The 19,036-nt window shown below is 39.3% G+C and overlaps 2 protein-coding genes across 2 annotated transcripts; one reads left to right on the top strand and one right to left on the bottom strand.

Moving 5' to 3' along the window:
• The first annotated feature begins 3,593 nt into the window (after window positions 1-3,593).
• On the top strand, window positions 3,594-6,532 carry LOC130176471 (protein PML-like). The gene is made up of 2 exons (XM_056387588.1): window positions 3,594-3,848; window positions 5,194-6,532. Exons 1-2 carry the CDS (start codon window positions 3,776-3,778, stop codon window positions 5,859-5,861), a joined length of 741 nt encoding a protein of 246 aa, XP_056243563.1. The 5' UTR covers window positions 3,594-3,775; the 3' UTR covers window positions 5,862-6,532.
• Window positions 6,533-6,821: 289 nt separating this feature from the next.
• mpi (mannose phosphate isomerase) lies at window positions 6,822-18,903 on the bottom strand. Its single transcript, XM_056387924.1, has 8 exons — window positions 18,866-18,903; window positions 17,631-17,758; window positions 15,733-15,933; window positions 14,573-14,714; window positions 14,175-14,354; window positions 12,981-13,154; window positions 11,467-11,675; window positions 6,822-10,058 (listed from the first exon to the last, which is right to left on the bottom strand). The coding sequence occupies exons 1-8, from the start codon at window positions 18,879-18,881 to the stop codon at window positions 9,840-9,842; spliced, it is 1,269 nt and encodes a 422-aa protein (XP_056243899.1). The 5' UTR covers window positions 18,882-18,903; the 3' UTR covers window positions 6,822-9,839.
• Window positions 18,904-19,036: the final 133 nt, after the last annotated feature.

Genomic DNA, 19,036 nt, shown 5'->3' with positions numbered 1-19,036 from the left:
CACCTGTAAACTGGCACGCATCAGGTAGAGTCTTAATATGATAAGGAGGTTAAGGGTTTCAGTTTCTGATTTTATTGGTTTCTAATCTGACATCTGTCTCTTGTAGTTGATGACCATTTTGAGAAATTAAAACTAAGTTTGGTTAGAAGTGCCTCTGGCCTGTCATTACACAACAGAGAAGTTGTCTGTACCCAACCACAAACCAGCCAGAGATGCTCTTCCTGTGGCTGACAGGAAGCCTCCGATGCACGACAGACGTAAATGAAAGTTGCAACATACAGATTGAATTATTATACAAATAACATCCATACTCACATATTGAATACAAACTGCTGTGAGCTTGGAAAGGCTGGATTGCAAAACTAGCAACTGCTAAAAATCTATATTTTTATACAGCAATAGATGAAATGACTACAAGGATGTTTGAACAGCTCTTGCTAATGCTTTTCAGTATTTTCTGACATTTGAAAAACCAAATAATTAATTGAGAAAATAAGTGTCGGATTAATCTATAATGGAAATAATTATTAGCTGCAGTTATGGTTAAATATGTCTGTTAAAATTACCCTTCCTGGCATAGTCTAGTCTTCAGCCACAGTGTGGCTGAAACTACATGTGAGGACGGATTTCACTGTGACTTCAGAGTGACGCGCTGGAGTCTGAGGTTTTGACTGTGTGTGGGTGTGTACGATGACTCACCCATTACTATCACGCTTTTGGCAGGACTTCATGACAGGAAAAATGCTTTCATGTGTAGTTAGCATGAGAATGCCATGGCTGCACAGATGAACAGAGAGTGTCACCCACTCACCCAGAAAAAAGAAATTACTCCGTCAGCTGATCTCTGAGGACAGTAGGAGTACTTTTTATACATCAGTAGTGCTTTTATTGTGAAATATAGGATCTTCATCATACATGGCATCCAGGTTAACGTGTCCCTTTAAATGAATGTTCAAGGCAAACTAACATTTCAAACAGAAACATATCACAGTACTTTGTGACAAAGAAAAAAACAGCGCAATGCTCTCTGTATGGAAGTTCTGGGTGCTTTTAGCTGCATCTCATGGACTTCATCAGTGTAAGGTTCAGGTTATGCTTGAACAGAATTAGTTCATCTGCTAGCTGAGATGGCTGACTTCCTGTTAGCACTTAGTTATTTAATCATACGGCTTCTCGAGACTTTCCAAATGTTATTGGGTTAAATGGATCAAATTCTGATAAAAAGTTTTCTTGTAATCTAGACACTGTTTTACAGGCAGATATCCCCTCCTAAAACTATGACATGTCACTTTTACACTCTGGTTTTTGTACAAAATTAAACAACAGCGATATAATGAGTTAAGTAGTGAGCTTTAAAGGTGTTGGTAGGTGGACAGAGCCAGGCTAACTGTTTCCCCGTTTCCAATCTTAATGCTCAGCTAAGCTAACTGCTGCTGGCTGCAGCTTCATATGAACAGACATGAGAGTGTCATTTAACTCTCGGCAGGAAAGCAGATAAGCGTATTCATCTAAATGTCCAACTATGGCTTTAATGTGATAGATACATGTGATAGATATAGAGATGCAGAGAAACCACTTTGAGCAGTTTGCTGAAAAAAACTGATGTGTATCATTTTTAATATTGTAGCATATTTATTATGTTTTATTTTTATCTTCCATTGATCTGTCCCTCCTCTACTTTCAGACACCTACGTGTGTGACATCATCCAGTTGTCAGCCGTCTGTGGAGAGAGGGTCTTTAACGTCTATACCCTCCCCCGCTGCGCCCTCACTGAGAGCGCCAAACAGGTGACGGGCTTCACCGTCAGTGATGATGGCCTGTTTCTCCACGGGGTTCATGTGCACACCACCCCTCTTGTTGAGGCTCTCACCTCCTTCATCGCCTTCCTTCGCTCCTTCCGCCGCCCTGTAGTGCTGGCGGCCCACAATGCCAGGGGGTTTGATGCACCTATACTCACCAGAGTGCTGACCCAGTGCTCCCTCCGGCAGGAGTTCCAGCAGGTGGTTTCTGAATTTCTGGATACCTTCCTGCTAAGTAAGAATCTCTTTTGTGGTCTGTCCAGTTACTCCCAGGAGAATCTGGTCCGGCACTTCCTGGGAACGACCTACAACGCCCATAATGCTGTTGAGGACGCAAAGATGCTGCAAGAGCTGTACAGAACATGGAGGCCGAGTAAACAGAGTGTCTTGAGATGTACTTTCAGGGCAACCCAGGTGTTGCTGTAAAGCTACAGTAAAAAAATAAGAAAAAATGTGATTTAAAAGAAAATATGCTGTTTAAAAATGAAGCTATTTGTTGCAGTTTTGTACTCATGTTCTCTCAGATGGTTGGACAGGTATTTGTAACATCTAGAAAAAAATAAATTTCTGTGATCAGAGACAAATAATGTTATAGCCAAAAATCACAGATATGTCATGTTCATACTATATCATGATTTATATATTATTTACTGTTGTTGCTTTGTTGTGTAATGTTCTGTAACATGTCTCAAACGCTAGTGTTGAAGTGTTGATCTCTTTCCAGTTAATAGTAGCACCGTGAAACCATTAAACTTCTGTTTAATCCTTCTAGACAACTTGGTATTTTTTGAGTTATTCGCACCAAATTTCAGCAATCATACAGGAGGAGAACTCTCCCCACAGACGGTAGCATCAATAGACCAGCATGCAATGCAGCTGCAAGGCACGCTGCACAGGGGGAATTTGCATCGTTCAGGCAGGAGCAGGACATAGACCAGGATAAGTATCAAGCAGAGTTTTAAAAAAATATTCACAACATTAGTGTAATGTAAAATTAAAAGTAATTAAGTCACTAAACACTAAGGCAATAAGTTAATATTAAGATTTATTTTACTAGTCTTTGCCAACTGTTAAGCATGGGGATGAAAACATTATTCTTTGGACAGGAAGAATGGATTCCTCTAAATATCAGCACATTCTAGATGCAAATGTCCTGCAGTCAATGAAGAAGTTGAAACTAAAAAGAGATTGGCTTCTACAACAGGGCAATGATCCAAAGCAAACCCAAAAATCCACCATAAACTACCTTAAGAAACACAAGATGAAGCTTTTGGAACGGGCGTCACAGTCTTGAACATCAGGGAAAATCTGTGGGTACATCTTTAACATGCTGTGTGTGCAAGACACCCTAAAATATCTCAGAACTTGAAGAGATCTGCAGGAAGAGTGGGTGAAAAGTCATAAATCAGGAATAGAAAGGCTCTCTACTGGTTAAAAATGCATTTTAAGCTGTGACAATCTAAAGGGGAGGTTACTAAGTACTGACTTACTAGGGTGCCTTTAATTTTATTCTGTTTACAACACATTAATACTTGAAGATAGAATTATTTTTAATGTTTTTTTTTGCTGAGTTTAATTCTTTTTACTTCAAAAAATCAAGCTATTGCAGGGATGTACTTTTCTATAGATGAGGTCATAGCTCTTGATTCATTCTTGGTCCTGTTAAGGAATAATAATTTAATTTTATACAGGTTTATTTATTCATTGTTTGTTTTTGTGTCTTTTTCCTGTTCGTCTTCAACGCGGCTTTTATTTTGAAAATGTTGACCTTCCGGTTGGGGTTGTCTCTCTACGCAGGTGTTTAAACCGTGGAGGGAAAAAATCCATGGCACAAATACAAGTCCATATTGACGCTGTGTAGCATCATGTAGCTGAATACAACCGGCCGTGTCTGTATTTGTGTGGTTTATTTTATTAAAAGTCCGTGTCACCGTCAGACTTCAGAGACTTTAGAGACTGAAGAAACTGTGGCGTGATGCAAAACTCGGACGGAGCTGAAAACTGTCGACGGTCGCTGGTTTTTTTCGACCTGGAGACGACTGGACTGGGTAAGATATCATATTACATGCTGCTGTGTGACTTATGGCAGATACAACTTTATGTTAATGTTGTAAAGTTTTAGTGTTTTGTCAGCACTCGGTCACAGCACAGCATGAACAGAACATGGCCCAGTGAGTTACACTGTGGGCTACAACATGAGTCCCGCCCCTTAGCTTATATTTTTTTTATTTACATTTTGGAAAATTAAGTTAAAAGTAAGTACGCCGAATTCACTATTAGAAGTCCCGGTTTGCTGTGTATTATCGGTTGTACTGATAACTATCAATATATAACTAACAATACTGAAGAAAACGTAAAAACATGATAATTCTCAGGCAAGTTCTGCAGTCGTTTGTTTGATAAAATATAAAATGTTGGTGTATCAGTTTGTGGGCTGTGGAGCTCATTGTTGCATATACAGTGTGAACCCAGGTTGTGTTAATTAAATTATTGGAAATTATTGTTATATAATGTTGGAAAGTTTAAAAAAGGTGCCTGGTATGATTGTGAAACAGACATGAAAGGATCTCTTAAAGTTTTAACTTGGTGTACCTGCTGTCATTCACTACAAGTTGGATCAGTGACAGATGATACATCAGGATCAGGTCAGTTTACCTGTGTATGGAAGATAAAGAAAGCAAAAATATTTACCAGATGTTTTTGTGAAACAAAACTTTAGCACATTGTGTCTGTTTAAGATTTTGCCCTGTAATGTATTTGATCCATACTACTGATTACTTCCTTGATTTACTCTGTAGAAAATGCCAAAAAAAAAAAGGTAGAAAGAGCCCAGGGAAACACAGCAAAAATCTGAAACCAGCTAATTTCTAGCATTTTTACTTAATAAATGACTTAATGAGGATTGATTTAAGTGTCATAATTGTCATTAGGAGTGGGCTGAAACAATATGTAATGAAGATATATACTGAGACCATATAAATTTGGCTGCCATCAGAGATTTTGCCATTGTTTTGTCCTTTACATCTCTGGCTGTGTTACACCTGTGTGAGCAGTGGTTCTAAACAATCACTGTTTTATTGTCGTATTGAATTTTGACTTTAATGGCGTAAAGCACCTTGATTTGTCAGCTGTATATTTCACTGAATTATTCAGAACAGACATTCTTGTCTGGTTCTTTTGTCCATTAACAGTTTAATTGATTTTCCTGGTAATTTACTATATCTATATAGTATGATTTTATATCTCCCGTGCCCAATTGTTGTTGATGAACCTCTGGCTAACATAACAGCTGCAGTCATTTCATTGAAAGTGTTTACATGTGCCGCTTTAACACCCAGTGTGTGGAAGATCCTTCCAAGACAATTCCTCTGTAGCTCAGTTTTATTTCACCAGGCCAGAGCTGTGACATCGTCCAGCTGGCTGCGGTGAGCGGTGGTCACTCACTCAACCTCTACGTCATCCCTCGGAGTCGGATGCAGCGAGGAGCAGCCAAAGTGACTGGCTTCAGGATCCGCAGACAGAAGCTGTACCTCCATCGGCAGCTTGTCCTCACCAACTCCCTGCGAGAGGTCCTGGTCTCCTTCATAGCTTTCCTTCAAATGCTCGGGCACCCGCTTGTCATCGGCCACAACATTCGTCGCTTTGACTGTCCTTTGCTTGCCCGAGCTCTTGATGAACTGGACCTCAGAGCAGAGTTTGAGTCTTCAGTCTCAGGCTGTGTTGACACTCTACCACTGGCCCGTGAGATGCTGAAGGACCGCTGCCTCCAGAGTTTTCGACAGGAGAATCTGGTTAAGGAGCTGTTGGGTGTGAACTACAAGGCCCATGATGCTTTGGAGGATGTGCGGGCGTTGCAGGCTCTGTATAATGTGCTTCAGCCCACACCAGAGCTGGTGTGTAGGCACATGTTTACTCTGGACACCATGGAGAACAAGCCAGCTGTGACAGCCTCCAAAGCTAAAGTGCCCTGTAAGATTCCAGGACAGCGCCCCCTGTGGGAGCACTTCAGACACACAGTGAAGGTCACAGAGAGCAAAGCAGAGGACCAGAATGGATTATAACATATTTTACATCAATAGATTATTATCAGACTGAAACTTTTGAAAATATACTGAGACCATAACTCATCCGACTCCACCACCCTGTACATTTTACACTGTGTGCCACAGTAGAATGAATGAAACCCACTGCTTTACTTTATGACACAAGACAAGACAACAAACTGTCAGTTTCCTCCAATTGTTAATGCTGGAACAAAACTGATGGAACATTAACTTCAAACATGCTTGTCTACTTTAGTGAGTCAAAAGGAAAACAAGACTAGAGACATGAGGGTCTGTTGCTGCTAGATTAGGACTTTCAGCATACATTGGTGAGACTCGTCAGGTGGCTTCTGAATCGGATGCTGTTTCCTACAGTTTATCTTCACTATATAGTTCAGTGACAACAAACAGGCAGGCTATCTTTGTCCATGAGGAATATTTCTTAAGAAAGAGTCAAGTTTCTGTTTATGTGACTTATAAATGGTGAAAATGTAGATACTGGTGATCTTGTTCCACTTTCAACACAGCACTTTGATTTTTAGTCATCAATATGTGGAAATGGTGATCACTGCTGGAATTTAATATATAGTTTGGTTACTGAAAAAAATTGGATGTGCTTTTATTCTGTTTCAATGAACTCTGCATAATATTTTTATTGGAGGTAAATAAATAAAAAATGTGTTTCTACACTGTTATTATGTACTCCATTGCTTATTAATGCTAATAATAATTTAATGATAATGATAATATTCATGTGAATATTTAAAGTAGGCCTGGGAGATATGGATGAGATCAATATCACAGTATAAATAAGAATGTTTTACCATTATCGCTATATATCATTATATGGCTTCATTACATGAAATATTGTAGAGCTGCGATAGTCAATCGACAGATAATTGTCCACATAACTTCGAACAGGCCCTTGAAGGTTTAAAGAAAAGGTAGAGACATGGTACAAAAAATGAGTTCAGACAATTTAGTAACAGAACAAGGCTTTATTAAACCACTTTTACATACACATTCTCTGCAGTCCCATGCTACAGCATCATCAGATTCATAAATGCTAAACCATGCCCACACTAGAGAAATATCCTCACAATGGTTCAATAAAATAATTAAACAGTGAAAGAAAAGCCCTAAAAACAAAAATAATCTCTGTGCAAAGTCCAGTATTTAAACTAAAAGGTGACTTAAAATAACATCAGTAACAAAGACGTGTTAAATTAAAAGTTAAAATTCTAAATCAGTTTTTTAAACAGTGACCTCTACAAGACTACATGACTAAATTAAATCATTTTGAAAAGATGGCAAACAGGTTGGTTGTTGACAAAAATAACCAGAGGCTCTACAGTCTCAGAGATATGGAAGGATGATTTTGAGGTAATGGTTCTTTAATCAAAGCGATGTAGTGATTTTAACTATTAACACTCTTCTAATCTCTTAATATTCTTCAATTTTTCAACCATTTTAGCAACAACAAACAACTATGATTTAGTGCATCTATAGTACGAACATGCTCAGGGAACAACCCACATCACTAACATGGTCATGAAGTAGGTAAAAGCTTTAGCAGGGTTGGCTCAGTACACTGTGGTCATTCATTCAGGTCAAACTATAAAGAGCATACAGTAGTCAGTCACTGGTAGGCTGGCAGGCTGATAGAGCATTCATTCTCAAATATTTGATTGAATATAGCCTATAAAAACTATTACAACAAGAAAGTCCATGACTTCGTGATTGATTGATTTCATATCGACCCTGGTGTGAACTGGAATATTATGCAGAAGTTTGCACCATACTGAAATAATCTAGTTAACAATACTGTACCAACATGTTGAAGTGGTCACCACAAAACAAGATAAACCACTCGCTCCATGATTTCATAATGTACAGGTAAAATCTTATAATACAGTTAGTTCAGGGATGTTTTCTCTTAGTATGTAATGTCTCATATTGATGGATCAGTACAAACAGCAAAACATACAAAGTCTGAAAATTTTGGCTTCAAATACTCAGAAATACAGACATGTTTGTTCCTATAATAATATAAAATCCTATGCAGCATTTTGTCGTACAAATGTACAATACATGGATGTGTTAACGGGCTCGGGTCAAATTGTGTAAGTATTCCACAAGCAGCATTAGTGCATTTTTAGTCATATAGAAGAAGAAGTTTTAATCAATACGCATTCCTGATTCCCATGTCATCGTGCCATATGATCTCGGTAGCGGCCCTTCTTGCTTGCTCCTGTTTTGTTTTTTAATCTCTATGATTGTTTACTACTTTGATGAGAAGTTTCCAGACCATAAACATGCGCTGGTAACAGTTAAATGCAGTAATACTCAGCAGGGTCAACTTCACTGTGACTAGTGGCTAGTACCATTGTCAAAGTCAGGACAGAAGCCCTTCTCCTGTATTACTACTCTAAATATAACATGCACAAGCATCTCAGAATTACACTACTCTCAACTGTTGCTATACTAACAATGTCTTTTTTGATTTTTTTTCTCCAAAAGGTGGATATTTACTTGTTCAGGCTAAAGTTAAGATGATAAAACAGGTGGTTGCACCAGTGACCCTGGGGGAAGACAACTTCTGGCCCATAAAACAGTCGTGCTCAGTCCTCAACAAGGTGGTACCATAGATGTACAAAGCAGTGAGAGGTTGTGTACTGCCCCAGTGTAAACATATACCCCACACCCTGTTGTTTGATTAAGTCGCTGTAAGTGAGTGTTATCTTTATCCCAGACTGAAAAATAAGAAATCTAAGTGTACTTTGAATAAAGAGTAAAAATGTCTGGAACAGCGAAGGGCTCCCAATAAGAAAACAACCACACCAAAAGGTTTATTAGTAGCTCTAGAGATTTCTATCATCAGCAGGTAGTGTTTTCCCTATTGACATGAACTTCACATGCTTCACTTTAGGCTCCAGAACAGAAACTAGATTGGTCTTGTGGTGAGTTTGTTTTCTCAGCTGCTGTTTCCAAGATCAATTCCGAACTTTTTAACTCAACATTTTGATCCCTTGAACTTCATCATAAACAATCAGGTTCTTCATCAGTAACCTGATGAGGGTTAAGTGATCCAAACAGTGCTGTGTGCACTTCATGTGCATATTAAGGATGCTGTTCGGTGTTCCAGACATGCGCTCAGTTGCCAGTTTATTGGGAACACCTACAACTACAACTTATGCAGTCTAATACAACAGTCCTGCAATTAAGCATAGCTTTGAGAAGGGTATAATGTGTGGTTTTAAAAATCAACTGGATCAGCTGTGTGATCATTTTGGAGGCTGCAGGTCATGGTGCTGTGGATGTTTCTAATATTTTGTCCAGGCCATTTATCAATGAAGGAAGGCTAAATGACAGAAACACGTCTCTATACGATGCAATACAACAACAGCACCACTACATCCTCCACAATGACCATCAAGTTGAATCAACACATCTCTAAAACAGGATTATAGACTTCATGAAGAAGAATTTCTTGCAGGACTGTGTTGGACTGCATTCATTTTAGCTTGGTGTATCTAATCAACTGGCAACTGTTTTACTGTTATTCCTAGTATGTGTCCTTTGTCCAGCACCTAACAAGAATTTGGGATGTGTACATCCTCCTCTTTTCCTGTGGAGGATGTTGCACTTGCACCGTTACAGGTAAAAAAAGTTGGTTAAAATCTGTTAAAATCCAGCAGCAATGGATCACAGCTGGATTTTAAAGCTAAAAAACACTGCTGCTGGTAAACAGGGTGGACACAGCAGTCCGCACACTGAGTTTGGGTAAGGGGGGGAGCAGCGGGGTAAGGGGGGGAGCAGCGGGCACAGATGGGCACCAACACTCTGTGTCTGAAAGCTCCTTTAACATACTACCCACTAAAAAGTGCACATCAGTCATCGGGCTCAATCCATAACTCAGTCTAGACCTTCCTGAGTCAAACCAGAGAAGAAACAAACAGGTAGTATGAAGTTTCACACACAGCCACAGACTCACAACTACAGGAGGCAGCAGGCTCGGAACATGTGCATCCCTGACGGAGAGGTGATATGCAGGGAGACGCTCTCGTTGGCTGAGACAAACAGGACGGTGCCCCGCCTCAGAGTGACATCAGAGAGAGCAGCGGCGGAGGTTGCCGTGGCGTCGCCCTCGATGACCAGGAGGATACTGGCGCTGTCGACTGGAGCCACAGTGTACTGCTTGACTGAGGCTGGGACCTGGAGGAAGGACGGGACAGGACAAGGTGAGCACGTTTTATATGTTACTCTATCATAATTTTAAAAAAGACTGATTTTACATCAGTCTGCGTCTACTTGTTAACTTGTGTGAACACGCCTAAATTCTTTGACAGAAACATATTTTAAAGATGTTTGACAATGTTTTTATTAGGTTACTGTGGTTAATGTGGGATATTTTTTTGTGTTTGACTCTGACAAGTCTGTTTTGAAACCTCCTGGGCTATACAGTTGTGGCTGGGTCTCCACAACTTCTGAAGCTGTCCAAATCACGGCTGATGTTATGACATGTCGTGGCAGGAAATCCTCAGGTGTAACGGATAAGATTAATGTTTGCTGCATTCAATTCCCGGGAATTGCGTAGGCTGGCTTAATGGCTTACTCAGGCTCTCCCTGCAATTACAAGTCAGACTGTGCTGTGAAAAATGTCTGTCAGAGGATACTTAGACATGGAACAGTAGGAACCAGTAGAAAAAGCAAAAAATAAATAAGGTGTAAAAAGATGTGAATGAAAAATGAATGATGGTTGAATTCCATTTAGCTGCTACGGTTCCAGGGTCCTGATACTGGGGCACTTATACCACAGCCATCGTTAATGTTATAAGTAACACCTGTGCTTTTCCTGCCGTGACAAGTCAAAATGTTCTGTTGTGAAAAAGATTTGTTGATTTATGTTTACTATTCATTCAGGTTTAGCCCAGTGGTTGCACTCTGTCAGTCCATAATTCACAAGTATCACAAATCCTGATATCAACCTAAATATTTTATCACAACTGATACCTGGTCGACAAACTTATGAAGGCAATTTACTGAATGAAGTCTGTAATATAAACACTTTATTTCTTTGAGCATAGATGGAGACTAAAAGTGGATGACCGTATTTCCTTTTTATTACAAACATCACATTTTTAGGACAAAAAAATGTGTTTTATTTTCTTACTCTTCTTTCAAGCAGACAGTTATAACAGGTCTGCAGTTTTCTATATTTTTTCTTAGTTGCCATGGTTTCTGTGACACACTGGCCATTTCCTGAATTTAAATTTGTGATTCTTCAAATTGATAAATCAAATTTATAAATGAAAGGCTTCATCATGGAGAAATTATGTTGTTCATTACTAAATATACATATTTTTTCATTATAGATAGATAGATAGATAGATAGATAGATAGATACTTTATTTATCCCCTAGGGGAAATTCATGATATATATAATATATCATGAATATATATATATATAATATCTATAAATATATTGTATATATTTTTTCATTATATGAAATGCGGCCATTTTGTTTTGAGATATAACAACATCCACTACACAACTAGTCTCTGTATTACTTTTCATATCACCACTCAGTTTTCATTCTATATCAACCTCCAAGTGTCCTACCTGTATCCTCATGACAGTGAAGTCTGGCACCGGGGGGTCATACAGGGACACACAGGGGTCTGAAGCATCCTGGACACGAGGGAAGATTTTGGAGCTGGCGGGGGCAGGGCTGTAGTTCAGCATTTCACACAGCGTGTTAACGTCAATGTATTTGGGCGTGAGACCGGCCCTCACGGTGTTGTCTGAGCAGGCCATACACTCGATACAGTCTGGATGGATGGATGAACAAACAGAGAGGGAAATCTCTTTAAATAAGCAGAGTGGAGTCGAGTCTCCTTCAAATGGAAAATCAATTCTCAGATTCTTTTACAATGTTAGATAAAATCAGGCTGTGATGTTAAATGGCTTCCAGAAGCTATTTCTTCTCCTCCACTTGCCTTATCTGCTTTTACAGTTAGTAACTTCTAAAGAATGCCTTTTGACAGTGTGTATGAACTTACACTGAACTGCAGCAATAGAAAAGGCTGCCAAAAGACTGACAATTCTCAAAAGATAAGTTGAACTAAATACATCAGCAACATAATCTTATGGCTGCACTGCATTCTGGTCTGCTGAGGCAGCTGTTAGTGAAGACACTTCTATATTTCTCTGTTACACAGAATGCTGACATGAGAAACGTGCTCTGGGTTCTTTTTCTTAGTGACTGACACCAAAACCCAATGTTTCAAGTTGATCGTTTTGACACAAGAAAAAGTTGTTTTTTATGATTTGGAAATGTGTGATGTGACTTCATCACTGCTTGGTTAGTTAACCTCAAGAATAGTTTTTTCTGTTTTTGTTTTTCAAAATTCTGTATTTTTCTTACTGTTAGAAAAACTCCTGAAAATACCAAAACCAACAGTGAATTGATCCCACTAACAAGTATTCTCTTTGTATCCAAAGTCTGATTTATTATTAGCTTTTTGTAGCATAGAGCTCCATTGTTGCCCAAGAACTACATATTAACAGGTCACACCGTTACACTGGGTGACCGTGGGTGACTTTCGTTATTTTTGATTCAATCCCACACACACTGTTCTGTTGCAGTAAATACTCAATAGTAACAATCCACAATTTAAACTAGTCCCCAATAAATACACTATTTAAGCCTGTTTGATGCTTGTTTAAAACTACAGAGCCTTAGTGTCTTAGGAAATTACTGAGCCTGATTTAAAAATGAAACTACATATTTGTGACGTTTCTTTAAAGATTTACATCTTCAGTATGAACCAACAGTCTTGTGACTGCGAGCCACAGACAGGGTAGGGAAAGCAGAAGGTATTGTGAGACACAGATACACTAATACATTGTTTGTTTTTGGCTTTTCATGGAATTGGGTGTCAACAAGAAAAACATAGACTAAAGCCCGTCTTATCCTTTAATACTTCCTCTGCTGCTTCTCTGTCATACATGAGCACTGCGGGGAGTGTCAGCACCGCAGTGATTCAGGCACATTCTATTGTTGTACTAATTCAGTCTGAATAATAATCTAGTGTTTTAAATTTTGTGAGTATAAAGACAAAGCATCAGCTGACCTCCATAAAGGTAAGCATGAGGCTCATTGGCTCCCAGGAACATGGCCTGGCCTGGATCCAGGACCATATAGTTGAGGAAGTAGATGGAGAAGCAGCCGATATCTCCAGGATACTGGGAGTGGAGACGGAGCAACAGGTCACCGTTGCTGCTTGATGTGTCCTTCCCTGCTGCGCCTGCACAGGTCGAACATCCACGAGTGTTATTGTTAGTAAAACATGTTAAAAAGCACATACTAACTGACCTGTACTTTTTGTAAACATGTTTTAAACCCCCCTATTTGTACAGTAAATGTTATGTCTGACTTTGGTGCCGTCAAAAATGACACTGCCAGACATAATGACATCTGCCTTATCCAGACAGGGATGCAAAGCACTTCTACTTCTGGCCCATGGACACTGTGAATGGGCTGAAAGCAACACAATCAATAGGCCGCACCCATTCTCAAGACTGTCTCATTTTCATACAAACAAAACTCTGACATCAGAATAAATTGGTTAAAAAAAGTGGTTACAACGACATAAAAATGCCTGACTGAGTTTTTCCTTATTTGAAGTGAAGGTTTCATCTGTACAGATTGCAAAGCCTTTTAAGACCACTTTGTGATTTTGGGCTATATAAATCAAATTGATATGACTTAAGGATACTGGCAGACTATCCATTTTGGAAAATCATTTAACTTGAACAGAAACATTTCTCTCTATGTATACTTGTGCTTCAGCACCACAACTTTGTGGGTGTTTTCCATTTCCAACTGGTGAGTAACACACTTGCATCAGATACCAAATTGTTGTCTATGATTAAATAAAAAGATTATTGATATATATTGTGCAATGCTTAAGGTTAAATGTCAGTATGTAACAAACAGCAAATCCTGCATTCATTACCACAAATTCCAAATAGGTATTTGAAAATAATTCAGTTTAACAAAAAGTACTTTTGCTAGGCTTTGACAAACAAAAGACGAGAGGTGCATGTGCATTCTGCAGTACAACAAAAGCACAGCCTGCAACAAAGAAAAGCAGAAGCTAAAAATGCTACTCACCCAGTCCTTGAGTGAAATAGCAGTGAATGAAAATTTTAAGCTTAAGTATTATTATAGAAAACATCATGCAGTGAGTTACTGAGTTACTGATTAAAACCCAGAATCTCACATTTGTTTTCTGCTAATCATCTTTTTTCCTCAGTGTCCTCACCCTCTTCAGTGACTCTCTTCACCAACATGTTGAGCTGGTCTACGAACACCTTCTTCTCACAGTTCATCATCCTGGTGAAGCATTTCTTCAGTGCCTGGCTCGTACGAACTGCGTCTCCCATGCTGCTCCGCAGCTCCTCCGCTGACTCGTTGCCCACCAGAGCATGGAACTCTGGGACGCCTGAGAGATCCACACACACATGCAGAAGGTATAAATCTATCTTTTCCAAAGCATTTACCCAGAGTACCCCTCAAATCCTATCCATGTTATGTAATATACTGTATAATTATGGGTTTGACACCAAAACACTATGTCATCTGTTTTTTCCCTTGTTCCCCAATGGCTGCCCAAAATCAATCCAAAATCCTCTAATGGCTCTGTGGGACTTTGGGACTCACATTTAAGGAATCCCAGGATCTCCTCCACTGGTCTGAAGCCACAGAGGCCCTGGAAGCGGGTGAGAGCAATGGCCATCTCCGGCTTGTGGTTGTTGTCTGGATAGTGCTCCGGAAACTGAGCATGGAGACGAGCGGCCAACTCCTGAGCAAACCATAATGACAGAAAGGCAGATGGTTATACTAACCAAACAAACTGTGCTGAATACTGGGCACACAGTATGCTCAAAATATGAGCATGCCGGCTGTTCATCCTAAAACAATTCAAACCTTGTTCAATTCAATATTTCTAACCATACATGTAGATTTCTGTCCAGCACCCACAACAGTTGGACAGTGGTGCTTTTCAGTGGCCTTGGTTCCAAATAGATATTTCAGAAGACAACAACATAAAGAGTTTCAACTTTGAAATGAACCAAACAGCCACTGGCCAAATTTTAGATTTCTCATTTTCAGCGACTATACTGATTAATAATACAAACATACAATGACAGTGAATAAGTACAGACAGAGAATAAGAGGAATAATATGCTTTACACAAATGGGATGCTTTAACGCACCCTAACTTGCAGCCCTCTTCTCTTAATGAAGGCAACATGTCTTTACAGAGTAGTCCAACAATACAGCATTGTATTTATATAAAGTTGTCAGACTCAGGATGCAGAGTTTTTCTTAAAAAGTCTCAAATTCAATGCAGCAGAACCAGAGATATCACAGGTTTTATTCCCTGCATTCTTCTGAAAACAGGAGATCCGAGTGTGTTATACTAGCAGCTACAAATGTACCCTTGGGTCAGGAGCCACAAAAGCTTTATACAACCATTTTCACATATGCAGTAGTACTCCCTAGGACCTGGGAATAGACTTTGCTGTGTAAAATTGCCACACTTCCCTCATCAACTCATTGCAGTTTGTGTGTTGCAAAAATAAGGAAGTTAATACTTAAATACTGATTTTCTGAACCTATATTCATGGGATACTGATGATAGTGTTTAACTGTAGGTTATTTTTTTATTTTTTTATTTTTTTTACAGTTGCTCTTTTTCAGATCTGTTCAAACATAGAAAACAGTAAAGTGTTGTATGTATTTAAAAAAAATCTCTGCCAAACAATTTCCCAATCACAGAATTTGAACACTGAGTAGGTGGGTGTTTGTGAACTCACCCTGTTGGGGTGGGCCTGTATGGACAGAGCGGTATTGACAGAGAGGACTTTGAAGAGGAAGGGCAGCTGGCCCTGGAAGGTGTCCTTAACCTTGGAGCCCAGGCAGGCAGGGAAGTGGGCGATCCACTGGCCCAGTGTTGTCTGTGCGATCCTGTTGTCTTTAATCTGGGCATCGCCTTTTGGGTGGGCACCCATCCACAACTGGAACAGACAACATTACTTTCAGGTGGACAGATCATCCATTTTCAGAATCCTTGTGCAGGTGTTAGTGGGTGAAGGAAGAAGCAGACTAAAGGTTACTGAGGTGGGTTTGTGACTGGAAGATGAAAATATAGGTGAGAAAGTGAAACACTTTAAAACAATTGAAAGTCTAACTAATGCCAGAGTAAATAAAAACTTTATAAATGTTGATTGAATGTTGCTCCTCTCATTTTTTTCCTCTGGATACAAGCATCCTCCTAATGAGAGTCCCAGTTGTTTGCAGGCTGTCTAAGACAAAGGCCTGGTATCATACATTTACTCAATTTAACTAATGCATAATCCAAAGTGATTTATACTCAGCAAGGAGAGAGAAATCCCAGCCATCTCACTCAGTGTAAATCACTCTGGATAAGAGGGTTACTCTAATACCTTAAATATAAGTGAAGGATTCTGTTTTTCAAGGACACATAGTTGTTGGTGGACAAACACTGGCAACTGCTATAGGGTCCTTTTTAGCACAAGACAGTTTCTCTAACCTGCTGTGTCCTGGATCAGTCTTGGGCTGTGACCTACAGTATGAGACATTCTCAGTACTATTGCACTGACAGAAACATACTGTTATTGATACTGTGAACTGCCGTTTTTAATACAGTAACACAGATTACTTGAAGTATGTACGTTCAATCTTGCTCCGTTGTACATTGCATTTATATATTTCTTCTTTTTGAATAAATCCTATAATGATGTATAATGATGCACACATACCTTTTAACCTTGTTATATCTCCTGGTGTATGTTAGTTTCCACTTATGTAAAACTAGGGTTAGGGTTAGTACTGAACAAATGTACCGGCAAAAGGGGCCACAATAATTTCTCACCTAACATTTATGGTAACAATAGGACACAAACTAAAATGTCACAGATGTGTTTAACAATATGTCACATAATGTACAGCAGGCATCCATACAACCCTCTGTAGATAGCCAAGAAAGGGATGATAACCAACCATGGCATGTGACATTAATGAGGCTTGTGGTACGTGAAAATGTCACTACTGCCATAACATGAACTAATGACCTTCATGACAAACCCTGCAGAGCTGCTGTAGCTAAATAAAGAAAGACTTATGAAAGGCATGAGGAGAACAAGCCTCTCTGCCAAGATTCTGAGGAACAACAGCACATTTAAAATCCTGAAATGATACCAGTTTCACACTGCACATTTGATTTGTCAAATTTGAAAGGACTGATGCATCTTTGTACTGAGGTCGAGAGAACGCTAGAGCAATGTATGAGAATCTTAAAGATCCTATAATGCTGGCAATAAGTTTTAAGTGATATCCCAGGAATCCGGAAGGAAAACCAATTGTCCAACTCTGTTCCAGTGTTAAAGACTACATTAAGACTACAATAAGTGACCTAGTGCTGCTATTTGCAATAAAATGAAAGCTACTGATCAGGCTTTTTCAGGTATTATTGGTCCAACTTTGACAAAACGTGTCTATTATCAGTGTAGTCCTTTATTTGCAAACATCACTCTACCACAACTTGCAATTGTAGTCAAAAACATGTTCATGCAATTTATATATCCATGTTTGCCAGTAATCTCCTACAGATATGATACACCCCTGTTTCTTAGGGCCGGGGCTTAAGTGTCTTATTCACGGACCAGTCTAGTGATGTGAACCAGTGCCTTACCTCTGCATAGGGTTTGCCATCCTCTATGACAGCCAGGGGGTCTCCACCAATCACCAGTTTGGCCACCTCGCTGTCCAGCCCATTCTTTCCCCATGCATAATTTTGCACAGCACAGGTGAGGGGAAAAACTGAAGAGGGAACAAATTAGAGCTGCAATGATTAGTTGATCAACAGACAAATAATTTGCAACTATTTTAATGATCACATAATAATTTTTTTTTTTTTTTAAGCAAAAATGCCAAAAGATTTGCTGGTCGCAGCTTCTCAGATTTGATAGATCTGACGCTTTCCTTTGTCATATGTGATTTTAATTTGAATATCTATGCTTTTTGACATCTGGTTGAACTACACTGGGCATTTTCACTATTTTCCCCATTATTTTCACTTATTCTAAAGACAAATTGATTACTCAACAAAATGATGAAATAATGAAAATAATTAATCAGTCCTAATCCAGTTCATCCCAAAGCTCTCCTTCACAACTTTAAAAAACACAACACTCTTCTGTAATCCTTCCTTCACGTGCACTAAATTTTTGTTTCTCTGTCTGAGAATGTGAGTCTATCAATGTTTGCCCGACTATTAAATGATCCAACTGTTACCAGACACTAATAAGAGACAGGAGAAAACAGAAAACACAACATGTTCTCTTCTGCACATTTTGGATTATAATACACTGGTTTGTTAACTGCAGCTAACAAATTAGAGTGCAGCTTTTGCAGTTCAGTAAGGTGTGGCTTATTTCGGCAGGGAGAAATAATCAACCACGGCCTGTCTAAATATATGCGCTCATTATTAAAGGGTAAAACGGAGTATACGGATTCCGCCGGGGATACATTACTTTATATGGCTGAACACCGGCCAGCTGACGATGCAACGTTCACTGACAGGAACACATTCAGTAAGCAGTCTGTTCGCCAGTTTTAATAAAATGCACATGTAAGAGCGCGTGTTGCTGTATATATTTTATGTGTGGTCAAAATGCCACGCTAAATGTTATTTCACCCACAGCGCTGCGTTAAACTGTATCTGCTCCGTATTAAACAAACAAAACGCCGGCTGAAATAATGATGTGGATGCCCGCTGACAACGAGCTTTTTGTTCAGGCTCACTACATTAAAACGCTTTCTGGGGTATCGTATTATGTAAATAAACCTTTGCAGCACTAGCTTACTAAACATACATCGATGAAACAGATGATTTGACACAGTTAGGAAGGAGAAAATCTCACTCACCTCTCACTTCCTCCATGACTGCAACGTCCGCTGTCAGACCGTTGGTGACGTCACAACTCGCCAGACGAACGACTAGGGTTTTTTTCCTCCCCAAATAGCACATCCGTAAATGTAAATTCACAAAAACCAAAAGATTTTGCTCAAATCTCAAATCAAATCAGATCAAAAAAC

Source organism: Seriola aureovittata, chromosome 10, assembly GCF_021018895.1.
Source record: "Seriola aureovittata isolate HTS-2021-v1 ecotype China chromosome 10, ASM2101889v1, whole genome shotgun sequence".
In the NCBI taxonomy this organism is placed as follows: Eukaryota; Metazoa; Chordata; class Actinopteri; order Carangiformes; family Carangidae; genus Seriola; species Seriola aureovittata.
The sequence above is the reverse complement of the archived record's forward strand: the minus strand, read 5'-3'. Positions and strand labels throughout refer to the sequence as shown.

Coding starts and splice junctions, on each gene's coding strand:
- LOC130176471 (XM_056387588.1), top strand. CDS start 3,776: ATGCAAAACTCGGACGGAGCTGAAAACTGTCGACGGTCGCTGGTTTTT. Junction 3,849..5,193: donor CCTGGAGACGACTGGACTGG/GTAAGATATCAT, acceptor TTATTTCACCAG/GCCAGAGCTGTGACATCGTC.
- mpi (XM_056387924.1), bottom strand. Junction 14,715..15,732: donor TACAGGCCCACCCCAACAGG/GTGAGTTCACAA, acceptor TGGTTTGCTCAG/GAGTTGGCCGCTCGTCTCCA. Junction 11,676..12,980: donor TCATGCTTACCTTTATGGAG/GTCAGCTGATGC, acceptor CCATCCATCCAG/ACTGTATCGAGTGTATGGCC.